At 43.2% G+C, this 13,368-nt stretch overlaps 1 protein-coding gene across 1 annotated transcript in view; it reads right to left on the bottom strand.

The window, feature by feature from the left end:
• The window catches only part of LOC307101112 (maestro heat-like repeat-containing protein family member 7), a gene marked incomplete at both ends in the record, with an annotated part of 50,062 nt that overhangs the window by 6,787 nt on the left and 29,907 nt on the right, over positions 1 to 13,368 (bottom strand). The window contains 3 exons of the mRNA XM_079773806.1: positions 2,227 to 2,332; positions 3,213 to 3,335; positions 3,693 to 3,851. Coding sequence (XP_079629932.1) covers positions 2,227 to 2,332; positions 3,213 to 3,335; positions 3,693 to 3,851 — 388 coding nt within the window. The remainder of the gene's footprint in view (positions 1 to 2,226; positions 2,333 to 3,212; positions 3,336 to 3,692; positions 3,852 to 13,368) is intronic.

Here is a 13,368-nt window from a genome sequence, read left to right as displayed (position 1 = left end):
TATTACCTAGGGTTGTCAAATGTCTGGCGAAATGGATACTCATATACATACTGGTGACAAGAGAAAATGAATCTAACTTTTTAGAGGGCAGTTCCAACATCCTTAAAATTCTGCATATCCTTTGGGCCCAGCAATTCTACTTTTAAGAACTGTATCTTAACAAAATAATCATGAGGACATGCAGAGATGTAACCACTGTGTCCCTGCTTATAAAAACAAAAGATGACACAGTCTCAATATTCAAAAATAAGGACTGGTTTCATAAATCCATCTATAAAATAGAATTAATATTATGTAGTCATTAAAGACAACGTTGATGAGTATGTAATGCATGTATTTGTGGACCAAAGTTTACTTTTTAAAAGTTTGCCCTAACTGGTTTGGCTCAGTGAATAGAGCATCGGCCTGTGGACTGAAGGGTCCCAGTTTCAATTCTGGTCAAGTGCATGTACCTTGGTTTTGGGCACATCCCAGATAGGGCGTGTGCAGGAGGCAGCTGATCGATGTTGTTTCTAACTCTCTATCCCTCTCCCATCCTCTCTGTAAAAAATCAATAAAATATATTACAATAAATAAATAAATAAATAAATAAATAAATAAATAATAAAAGTTCGATAGCTCCACTGGATTGAGCGTCCCATGATTGAGTGTCGACCCAGGAACCGAGAGACCATGGTTCAATTCCCAGTCAAGGCACCTGCCTGGGTTGTGGGCTCAATCCCCAGTAGGGGACATGCATGAGATAGCCAATCAATGATTCTCTTTCTCCCTTCTTCTCTCTCTAAAATCAACTAAAAACATACATATTTTTAAAGTGCTATATATATGTGTGTGCATATTAGTGTGTGTGTGTGTGTGTGTGTGTGTGTGTGTCTGTGTAGCATATTTTTAAGAAAAAAATTCTAGGGTGTTAGTAGTGGTTAAATCCAAATGATGTAAGTTCTGGCATTACTTATTGTCTTCTTTCAGCCAGTCTGAATATTTTATGCTTTCTAACATTAACACATACTGTTATCTATATACTGTATATAAAAGCCTAATCGACCATCGCAACTGAACAGAAGACCAAATAGGCCGGCAGGGGGGTTAGTGAGGGGTGACCAAATAACTGAGCAACAGGCTGCATGGGGCGACCAGGCCGGCAGGAGGGGGGTTAGTGAGGGGTGACAAAACAACTGAGCAGCAGGCTGCATGGGGTGACCAGGCTGGCTAGTGTGTTACTGAGCGGTGACCTGATGACTGAGCAGCAGGCGGCATGGGGTGACCAGGCCAGCAGGTGAGTTAGTGAGGGGGCGACCAAACGACCTAGCAGCAGGCTGTGTGGGGCAACCAGGCCTGCAAGGGGGGCATTTGGGGGCAACCAGGCCGGCAGGGGTGGGCAGTGAGGGGCAACCAGGCTGGCAGAAGAGCACAGTGAGGTGTGATCAAGCCGGTGGGGGGGAAGTTGTGAGTGACCAGGCTGGCATGGAGGCAGTTAGGGGTGACCAGGTTGGCAGAGGGGGTAGTAAGGGGCAACCAGGATGGCGGGGAGAGAGTTATGAGCAACTAGAACTGTGGGGGGTGGGCAGTTGGGGGCGACCAGGATGGCGGGAGGGGGCAGTAAGGGGTGACCAGGCTGGTGGTGGTGGGGGTTGTTTGGAGCAGCTGGGGGTGACCAGGCCAGCATCAGGGCAGTTAAAGGCAATCAGGCAGGCAGGTAGGTGAGCAGTTAGGAGCCAGTGGTCCCGGATTGTGAGAGGGATGTCCGACTGCCTGTTCGGGCCTAAATGAGTAGTTAAGACATCCCCTGAGGGGTCCCAGATTGGAGAGGGTGCAGGCTGGGCTGAGGGGGACAACCCCCCACCCCCATGCACGAATTTCATGCACTGGGCTTGCAGTTATAATTTAAAACAAAAAATATTTTGGGAAATCCATGGGGTTCCAGTTGAAGCAATAGTTTTTTACTTCCAAATGCATACATTTCTCTTCCTCACAAAGCAGCATGCTAACAAAGTGGGTAGATACACACAGAGGCAGGACAAAGGCAGATAGCTTCCTCTTTCTCCCCAGTCCTTTCTAACACAAAATTTGGGGTCTGACAGCCCAACATCCCTAATCAGGTCAGAGGTAGGAAAGGATGTGACCAACTTCATCATACCATGGTTCTGGCTTAGCCCTTTAGCAAAAGGTCAAGGAGAGCTTTCCTGCTGGAGAGAAGGGAGGAATCAACAGGAGGGACCACCTTACCTATGAAATGGACTGCAGCTGTCCGTAGGAAGGACTGCGAGCTCTTCAGGAAGCTGAAGGTCTGAAACAGTAACTCCCCCACTAACTGTCTTTTGCATGTGCTCACCTGTGAAGTCAAGGAGGAGTAATGCTGACAAGGAGAGGGGGGCTGCTGGGAACTCTACTAGGAGACCTTCTTGCAGCCATGGCCCTCTCACCTTGCCCACAAGCAGCAGCATTTTCTGTCTTCAGTCAGCTTAAACTATTTGAACCTGTACACTCAGAAAGCCCCACCCCAGTAAAAGTGCAGACTCAACAGGAAGTTCATAAAGAGAATTTTGCTCCTTGGTACCAACTGATTAAAAGAGAAAACAACTGATGTAGAGCCAGGAGACCCAGGTTTGAATACTGGCCCTGACACTGGCCTCAGTTTTTTCATCTCAAGTGTTGAAATAAAACCTGCCTAACCTACCAATGGCTACAATGGGATAACGGATGTAAAAGTATAAACTGTAAAGTGCTCTGTCTATGCAAGGCATTCCAATTCACAATACTAGAATTACTCATTTAGTTCCTAACCTACTTGCGTAGAGCTTAAATGTTTACTTTTCAACAAGGATTCCTGTCTATGACTTGTTCTTGAGTTCACTGAAGTCACTGAAGCCACAGACCTTTATCACCATGACTGCTGATTTCAAGCCCTGAGGACTCCTGTCTATATCTCTCTCTCTAACCAGAAGGCTTCTATCCCATTGGCAACTACTAACCTTGCATGATGTCCCTAGCCACTGAGGGCAGAGTTTGGGATGCTAAGAGGATCAAATATGGAGAACCAGGGACTGGCATCCCAAATGTGGGTTCTCAGAGTTTGCTGATGAGAAAGAATGAGAATCAAGGAAAAGAAAGAATACATCTTCTGTCAGCCCTCTCCTCTTTACCCACCTAGCCTGCCAGTGAGTCCATAGCATGCATATTGTAACCCAGCTTCCTCAGAGACTCTCACTCACCAGGTACTTGCATGTTTCTTCCAACACCTGGATGTGATCACTGAGGGTGGTATGCTGAAACATCTGTGTGAAGGATGACCAGCCAATCACATTGGTCCACTCAGTCAGGGCTGCTCCACAGGCCTATGGGATGGAGACAAGGACATCCTAAGTCTCACTCCTACAACTCTGCAGAGCCAGGCCAGACCATGAAACTAGCCCATAAGGGGTTTGGTTGAGATTAGTAGCTGGGATCAGGGGCCTTGATCATGTCAAAGTACATAAATAGCTTCAGGGAGCAAAACCATATCAGCCTAAGACTGATGGCACCCAATAGAGGGTAAAAGTGCTCAGATTCAGCCCAGAAGATGATAGCAAAGAGGTGTAGAGTGAATGCAGACCCCAGACCAGGCTCATGAAAGAGGACTAAAGGGAAGGGGCTGTGCTCTAGCAGAAAGGGTTGAATCAGGTTGAGGTTGGCAGGACAGAGGTCACCAGTACCTTGACCACCTCGGTGTTGTTGTCCTGAAAGCTAAGCAGCAGCGGCACTAAAACACTGTACAGATGTTTCTGGATGGCGTATCCAGGCTTGAATTGGTTGACTCTATGTAACATGTGCCCAAGGGCAGAGATGGCTGTGATCCTCACCTGGTCCCTCTCCTGCCATGAAGAGCAAAATGGAGGTGAGGAGGCTATGGTTTCCCTCTGGCCCTGCCTGGCTTGGCTTTCATACACCCACATTTCATTTTTCATGTCCAAAGGACACTGTTTTTATATACTGTAAAGGCAACATGATTTGTGTAGCTGAGTAATTGTCTTTATTTTATTTTATTTTATTTTAAAACATATTTTTATTGATTTTTTACAGAGAGGAAGGGAGAGGGATAGAGAGTTAGAAACATCGATCAGCTGCCTCCTGCACACCCCCTACTGAGGATGTGCCCGCAACCAAGGCACATGCCCTTGACCGGAATCGAACCTGGGACCTTTCAGTCCGAAGGCCAACACTCTATCCACTGAGCCAAACTGGTTTCGGCTGAGTAATTCTCTTTAGCCCCCTAGAGCTAATAAGCCTCCTAGAGTTATGGCACTGTGCTCGGGAAACTAAGATTATAATTTCAGTTTTGCCATGGATCATATCTACAACATATCACTTTATTCTCTTCTGGAGATTTAGCTCAAGAATGCTAAATTTTAAAAAAATTAATTGTCCTAGTTATGCTGTAATTGTTTAAATCTGTATTAGCTTGTGTTAATTAGCAATGATCACAAACAGCTAAACTTAATACACTTTCAAGAGTATAGTATATATTAATTGTACAAATATTTATTGAGCACCTATCATGAGCTAGGCACAGTACTAAATAGCAGAGATGATGGGACAAGACAGTTCCTGAATTTATAGGATATGGAAAACAGGTATTTTAACAAGTTGAATTATTTTTTGCACAAAACACATAATGGCTAAAAGAGAGATGATTCAATGTTAGCACTTTAATTAAAAAAACAGGATCCAATACAGTGGTGGAGTAGGTGGAAGTTACACTCACCTCCTCCCAGGATCAAACCAGAACTACAACTAAATTTTAGAACAATCAACCTAAATAACCAGTTGAAGTCCAGCTGAACAGAAGTCTTATTACCAAGGATTTACAGAAGAAGCTACGTGGAGACTGGTAGGAAGGACTGAGGCACAAAAAGAGCTGGCCCCACATGTGCAGCAGTTGAGAATCTGGAGAGATATTTCACCTACAAAGGTCCACTCTCAGGAGCAACGGGCTCAACCCCACACAGGCTCCCCTGCCTGGAGCACCAGAACAGGAAGAGAAACCCACCTAAGACCTGGCTGTGAAATTCAGCGGAGATTCCATTTACTAGGGAGAGAAGGGAGTCTGCCAGAAACCCAGGAGTCCTCTTAAAAAGTCAGTGCAGAAAATGTCATTTGCAGCCACTCACCGTGGGCTCCAGCGGAGGGAAGATGGCTCAGAGCAGACTGGAGTCATACAGGGAGAGACTGGGTTGTGTGGCTTCAGGGAGAGAGCTAAAGTGACAGCCACCAAGGTCCTTGTGTTGAATCCCTCTCCCACCACAGTCCACAGATGCCATATTTCTTGGGTTGAGCATTCCCCTCCACAGGACATCAGCCTGTGGAATGCATTAGTACTGCCCTCCCAAATACTTGTATACCTGCCCTGCCAAGCTTGCACCAGCCAGCCTGAGTTGGCAGTGCAGGCTTTCTTGGAGGGATCTTTAGGATGTCTAGGAAGACAAACGGGATATCAGAGAGTGAATTCTGTGGCTCTAGGGTGAGGGGGTCTTTTTCCCCTCACATGCGTGACTGGAGCCACCATTCCTATGCAAACTGTCCATCCACATGACCAAATATTGGTCTGTTTTAGCCTGATAAACTCTGCTGGCCTTACCCTAATGACGCCCTCAGACCCCACCCCACCACTAATGTCTGCAGGCCCCATGCAGCTGGCAGCTGGCAGCTGGTCTTGGTGTACCATGAGAAGTTTGCTGAGTGGCCTCAGAGGCAGCACTGGCTCCAAGTTTGTATATGTATCAACCTGGTGAATACCACTTGCCCCTAAGTGGTGACTCACTGAGAACCTACTTCAATTTGCATATTGCCAGAGGCAGTTTCAGTGATTGGGCCTAACAGGTAGCCAGCAGGCATTTTGGCTCCTCCCACATTCACCCTTTTCCTGCAGAGGCTGTCACAAAAGGTGGATTGTTTGTAGCTCCTAACAGGTAGCCCAGGGTCAGTTACAGGCAACATCTGATATTCACCAGCACCAGAGTCCCTCCCAAGAGGCCTCAGAACCTGGTGGCAGGCTTCAGACCACATCAGAGCACAACCCAATTAGCTCCACAAGTGGCACATCGAAAGGGAGATTTTGGCAGATACCAGACCTTGCTGGGGTGAATTCTACTTCATGGGGTTAGACCCTGCCCAGCAGCTAGCTCATACATTGAAGTCAGGGTCAATCCTCATAGTCAGCCAGCCTGAAGGTTAACCCCACCCACGGATGGGCCATCAACAATGAAGACTCAAGACAACCCTGGCTAGTGTGCTTCAGTAGGATGGGTGTCATCCCGTGCGCTGAAAGATTGCCAGTTCAATTCTTGGTCGGGTCACATGCCCAGATCGTGGGCTCAATCCCTATTAGGGGGAGCATGCAAGAGACAGCTGATCAATGCTGCTCTCATACTGATGTTTCTCCCTCTCTTTCTCCCTTCTTCTCTCTCTAAAAGGAAATAAAAAATCTTTTTTAAAAAGACAACTACAACAGGAGGGCTCACATAACACATTCCCGGAACACCTTGCTTGAGAGATGAGGGAGACAGCACTACCGCACCCCACAAGACACCTACTAAATAAAGCCACCATACCAAGATTGGGAGACATAGCAGATCTACCTAATACACTGAAACAAATACGGAGAGGTAGCCACCATGAGAATACAAGGAAATAGGCCCCAAATAACAGAAGAAATCCCCAGAAAAAGAACTAAAACAATGAAGGCAAGCAATCTACCAAATACAGTGTTCAAAACCATGGTTATAAGGATGCTCAATAAATGTAGGGAAGAATGAATGAACTCAGTGAAAAAAAAGAAAAGAAAAGATAGTAATAGAACACAGAAAGTATAAAAAAGAACTCGTCAAAGATAAAGAATACACTAGAATGAACCAACAACAGACTAAATGAAGCAAAGGATTGAATTATCAATTTGGATGATAAGGTAGCACAAAACAGCCATTCAGAGCACTGAAAAAAAAGAGAATTTTTGTTGTTGTTAATCTTCACCCGAGGATATTTTTCCCATTAATTTTTAGAGAGAGTGGAAGGGAGTGGGAGAAACAGAGGGAGAGAAACATTGATGTGAGAGAGACACATCGATTGGTTGCCTCTCGCACACTCCCCATTCAGGGCCAGGAATTGAACCTTTGACCAGAATTGACCCTGTGACCCTTCAGCCCATGGGCCGATGCTCTAACCACTGAGTAAATCAGCCAGGGCTAAAAGATAATTTTAAAAAATGAGAATAGCAAAATTGGTCTCTAGGACAACATCAAGTATACCAATGTCTGCATTATGGAGGGCACCAGAAAGAGCAGAAAGAAAGCAAGGGATTAAAAACCTATTTGAAGAAATAATGATGGAAAACTTTCCTAACTTTGTGAAGGAAAAAGACACACAAGTCCAGGAAGTGCAGAGTCCTATACAAGATAATCACAAGGACAACCACGCCAAGACACATCAAAATTATGATTTAAAAAAAACCTCTTAGAAAAGTAGAAATGGAGAGAACATACCGTAACATAATAAAGGCCATATATCACAACTAACATCAAACTCAACAGGGAAAAACTAAAAGATCAGAAACAAGACAGAGATGTCCACTTCCACCACTCTTATGCAACATAGTACTGGAAGATATAGCCATAGCAATCAGATAAGAAGAAGAAATAAAAGGCATCCAAACTGGAAAGGAATAAAGCTGTCATTATTTGCTGATGACATGATACTCTATATTGAGAAACCTAAAGATTCCACCAAAAAAACTACTAGAATTTATAAATTAATTCAATAAAGTATCAGGATACATATAAGTATTAGCAATTGATTGCTTTTTTTCCTTTTCTTTTTTCTTTTTGGTTGCATTTGTATACACCAATAATAAACTATCAGAAAGGAAACCTAAGAGAACAATCCCATTTACAACTGTGTGAAAATAAAATACATAGGAATAAATTTAAAGAGATAAAAAAAACCATACTCAGAAAACTATGGGAGACATTGAAGAAATACACTGAAGAAGGTACATATAAATGAAAACATATACTGTGTTCATGGAAAGAAAAAATTAATATAGTTAAAATGTCCATATTACCTAAAACAATCTATAAATTTAATACAATTCCTATCATAATATTAATGGTTTATTTCACAGAACTAGAACAAATAATCCAAAAATTTATATAGAACCAAAAAGACACCAAATAGCCAAAAACAATCTTGAGAAAGAAGAACAAAGTTGGAGGCATCATGCTACCTGATATCAAACTATACTACAAGGCCATAGTAATCAAAACATCATGGTACTGGCAAAAAAACAAACAAAACAAACAAACAAACAAACAAACAAACAAACAAACAAAATACAAATCAATGGAACAAAATGGAGAGCCCAGAAATAAATCCTTGCCTATATGGTCAAAGGAGTCAAGAACATACAATGGCGTAAAGACAGTCAATTCAATAAATGATGTTGAAAAAATTGGACAGACACATGAAAAAAAAAAAAAAAAGAAACTAGACCCTTCTTACACCATGCATAAGAATAAATGGAAATTGGCCGAAACCGGTTTGGCTCAGTGGATAGAGCGTCGGCCTGCGGACTGAAAGGTCCCAGGTTCGATTCCGGTCAAGGGCATGTACCTTGGTTGCGGGCATATCCCCAGTAGGAGGTGTGCAGGAGGCAGCTGATCGATGTTTCTCTCTTATCGATGTTTCTAACTCTCTATACCTCTCCCTTTCTCTCTGTGAAAAATCAATAAAATATATTTAAAAAAGAATAAATGGAAATTGGATTAAAGACTTAAACTCATAAAAATTCTAGAAGAAAACATAGTAAAATCTCTGACACTTCTCTTTCTTAGCAATATTTTTTTTTCCTGATATATCTCTGGGCAAAGGAAAAAAGAAAAAATAAACAAATGAGACTACATCAATCTAAACAGTTTTTGTACAGCAAAGAAAACCATCAACAAAGTAAAAAGTCAGTCCAGCTGGCATGGCTCAGTGGTTGAGCATCAGCCTCTGAACCAGGAGGTCACAGTTCGATTCCTATTCATGGCACATGTGTGGGGTGCAGGCATGTGGACATGCAGGAGGCAGCCTAACAATGATTCTCTCATCATTGATGTTTTTATTTCTCTCTCCCTCTCCCTTCCTCTCTTTAGTCAATAAAAAATATTTTTTAAAAAGACAACCTACTGAAAAGAGAGGAAGAAAAGATGGTGGCTGGCAAGACAGAGGTGAGGGAGAGGAAGTGAGTGAGTGAGAGCATGAAGGGAGAGTGTGTGGATGTATGTGGTGTGTGTGTGAGTGAGTAAGGGACAGTTAAATCTCGCAGGAACAGCAGGAGCTGGCAGACCAGGCTCTCTTGGACAAGGAGAGACTACTACCACTGCGGGCACTCCCTGGACTGCAAGACTCGGGCACGGAGCCCATGCCATCTTGAAGGGGACAGCAGCCTTTTCTAGGAACTCATCAGCACCACCACCCAGACAGGACTTTGACACTGCCTGCGACCCAGCAGCCACTCCAGCCAAAATTCTGCTACACCAGATGCAGACCCGTGGGCCCTGGGACCTCCACCTCCAAAGGTGCACTGCTCGGCAGCAGTAAGTGCATCTTCCCCCTCCCCAGCAACAGAATTCCGTACACCACTTTCGCGCTTTTCTAGCTGAGTTCAGGCATCCAGGGCACACCACTCCTTAGGCAGCACCTGGGAGCCACTGGGAGCCCCTGCTGGGTGTGATTCTGTGCAGACAAGGGCACACTGCCCAGCAGTAGAAATTCTGAACTCCCTCCTCCTGAATAACTGCCCACATACACCCCAGCTGCTTAACTTCAGCACCAGAGCCCCTCAAAGTGTGTCAGAGCTCTGCGCCGAAAGCACCTCCAGCCCGCGTGTATTTCCAAAGGGCAGGCACCCTGCGCCCATCTATCCACAGGGCGCTTGTGGGAGCTGCTGTGAGTCCTTGCTGGGTGTGATCTTGGACAAACAGGGACACACTCGCCCTGGCAGTAGAAATTCTGAATTCACTCATCCTGGATACCTGCACACAGACACCTCAATTACGCGGCTTCAGTGCCAGGGCCTTTCAGAGTACTTCAGCGCCCCTCGCTGGCAAACTCACCACAGGTGCCCCTGTGAACCTCCACTGGGAGCGTGCGCATATCCACCACAGGTGCAGCAGCAAAAGCTGAGTCTGGCCACTCCACAACTACAGAACTCTGGACACCACAGTCATGCCTTTCCAGAATGTAGGCCTCCTGAGACCCTTCACCACAACAGACGGTTCCTGGGTGCCACTGTGAGTTCCCGCTGGACACGCGCGATTTCAATCAAGAGCGTAAGACAGCAAAAATTGAGACACCTCCCTCCACGGCTGGTGACTTCTAGACACTACAGTTATACCTTTCCAGCTCACAGACATCAAGAGAACCCAAATAGCTCAAGTAGGGAGCTACACTAGATTACCAGACCCAGGAGACCTGAGAGATCACACCAGTAGCACCATCTCCTAAAGAACCTGAGTATCACACCTATTGGACCTACAATTGAAACGTTACAGCAAAACATGGGAAGACAAAAATACAATCCCCAAAGGAAAGAAAAAGAGGAATCACCAGAAAGGGAGTTAAAAGAAATTGAAGCTAGCAGCATATCAGAGAAAGAATTCAGAGTAATGGTTATAAGGATGTTATAACCGGCTAGATGACAAATACACACAACTCAATGACAAATCCACACAGCTCAATGAGAACTATAAGGAGCTGGATGAGAATGTCACCAACATGAAAAGGAACCAAGAGGAGATGAAGAATGACATAGCTGCAATAAAGAACACAATGGAAGGCTTAAACAGTAGAATAGAAGAGGCTGAGGACTGCATCAGCGAATTAGAAGACAAGGTAAAAAAAAAACACAAATACAGCAGCAATTGGAAAGAAGACTTAAAAAGCGAGAGGAGAGCCTAAGGGAGCTTTGGGACAACACAAAACGAAACAACATTCGCATAATAGGGGTACCAGGAGGAGAGGAATAGAAGGAATAGAAAACCTGTTTGAAGAAATAATGACAGAAAACTTCCCTGATATTGGCAAGAAAAAAACTATGCAAGTCCAAGAAGTACACAGAGTCCCAAAGAAGTTGAACTCCAAAAGACTGACACCAAGACACATCATAATAAAATTGGCAAACACAAACGACAAAGTAAGAATCTTAAAGGCTGCCAGAGAGAGACAGAAAGTTACCTACAAGGGTTCTCCTATTAGAATATCAACTGATTTTTCAACAGAAACACACCAGGCTAGAAGGGAATGGAATGAAATATACAAAGTCATGCAAAGCAAGGGACTGAATCCAAGAATACTATACCCAGCAAGACTATCATTCAAAAGTGAAGGTGGAATCAGGAGCTTCACAGACAAAAAAGGACTAAGGGTGTTTATTACCATCAAACCAGCAATGCAAAAAATGCTAAAGGGTCTGTTGAAAAAAAACAATAGGAAGCGATGAAGGAACACAGGGTTAAAGAATAAAAATGGCGACAAACAAGTACCTATCAATAATAACTTTATTTATTTATTTTTTTTTATATATATATTTTATTGATTTTTTACAGAGAGGAAGAGAGAGGGATAGAGAGTTAGAAACATCGATGAGAGAGAAACATCGATCAGCTGCCTCTTGCACACCCCCTACTGGGGATGTGCCCGCAACCAAGGTACATGCCCTTGACCGGAATCGAACCTGGGACCCTTTAGTCCGCAGGCCGACGCTCTATCCACTGAGCCAAACCTGTTTTGGATCAATAATAACTTTAAATGTAAATGGATTAAATGCCCCAATCAAAAGACATAGAGTAACAGATTGGATAAGAAAACATGACCCATATATCTGCTATCTACAAGAAACCCACCTCAGCAAAAAAGACGCACACAGACTGATGGTGAAGGGATGGAAAAAAGGTTTTTCAGGCAAATGGAAATGAAAAAAAGCTGAGGTAGCAATACTTATATCTGACAAATTAGATCTCAAAGTGAAGGACATAACAAGAGATAAGGAAGGCCACTTCATAATACTAAAGGGAGCAATCCAACAGGAAGAAATAACTCTGGTAAACATATATGCACCCAATACAGGAGCACCCAAATACATAAGAAAACTCCTGGAGGATATCAAGGGAGAGATTGACAGCAATACAATCATACCAGGGGACTTTAATACCCCACTATCACCATTGGACAAGTCCTCTAAACAAAAATCAGCAAAGAAACATCAATCCTAAATGACTCAATAGACCAGATGGAGTTAATTGACATCTTCAGAACATTTCACTCCAAAGCCACAGAATATACATTCTTCTCAAGTTCAAATGGGTTATTTTCAAAGATAGACCATATATTGGGTCACAGGCAAAGTCTCTTCAAATTCAAGAAGATAGAAATCATATCAAGCATCTTTTCAGATCACAATGGCATAAAAGTGGAAATCAACTACAATAAAAACAGTCCAAAAATTCAAACGTATGGAGACTAAATAGCATGCTATTAAACAATGAATGGGTTACCAGAGAGATCAAAGAAGAAATAAAAAATCTCATGGCAACAAATGACAATGAAAACACAACAATCCAAAATCTATGGGACACAGCGAAAGCAGTCTTGAGAGGGAAGTTCATAGCTCTATAAGCCTATTGCAAAAAACAAGAAACAATGATAATAAATTACCTAACCCTACAACTCAAAGAGTTAGAAAGAGAGCAACAAGAGAAGCCTAGTGTAAGCAGAAGGAAGGAAATAATAAAGATCAGAGCGGAGATAAATGACATAGACACCAAAAAAACATTACAAAAGATCAACAAAACCAAGAGCTGGTTCTTTGAAAGGATAAACAAGATTGATGAACCTCTAGCCAGGCTCACCAAGAAGCAAAGAAAGAGGACCCAAATAAACAAAATCAGAAATGAAAGAGGATAAATAACAACAGACACCACAGAAATAAAAAAGATTGTTAAAAAATACTATGAACAACTCTATTCCAACAAACTGGACAACCTGGAGGAAATGAATATATTCCTAGAAAAATACAATCTTCCAAAACTGAATCAGGAAGAATCTAAACATCTCAATAGGCCAGTAACTATGGAAGAAATTGAAGCAGTCACCAAAAAGCTTCCAGCAAACAAAAGCCCAGAGCCAGACGGCTTCACAGGGGAGTTTTACTAAACATTCAAGGAAGAACTTTAACCTATCCTCTTCAGACTATTCCAAAAAGTTCAAGAGTAAGGAACACTTCCAAGCTCATTCTATGGAGCCAGCATCACCCTAAAACCAAAACCAGATAAAGACAACACAAAGAAAGAGAATTAT

This window comes from Cnephaeus nilssonii, assembly GCF_951640355.1.
Source record: "Cnephaeus nilssonii genome assembly, chromosome: 6".
Lineage (NCBI taxonomy): Eukaryota > Metazoa > Chordata > Mammalia > Chiroptera > Vespertilionidae > Cnephaeus > Cnephaeus nilssonii.
Note: the sequence above shows the minus strand (reverse complement) of the source record. Positions and strands in the feature narration are given on the sequence as shown.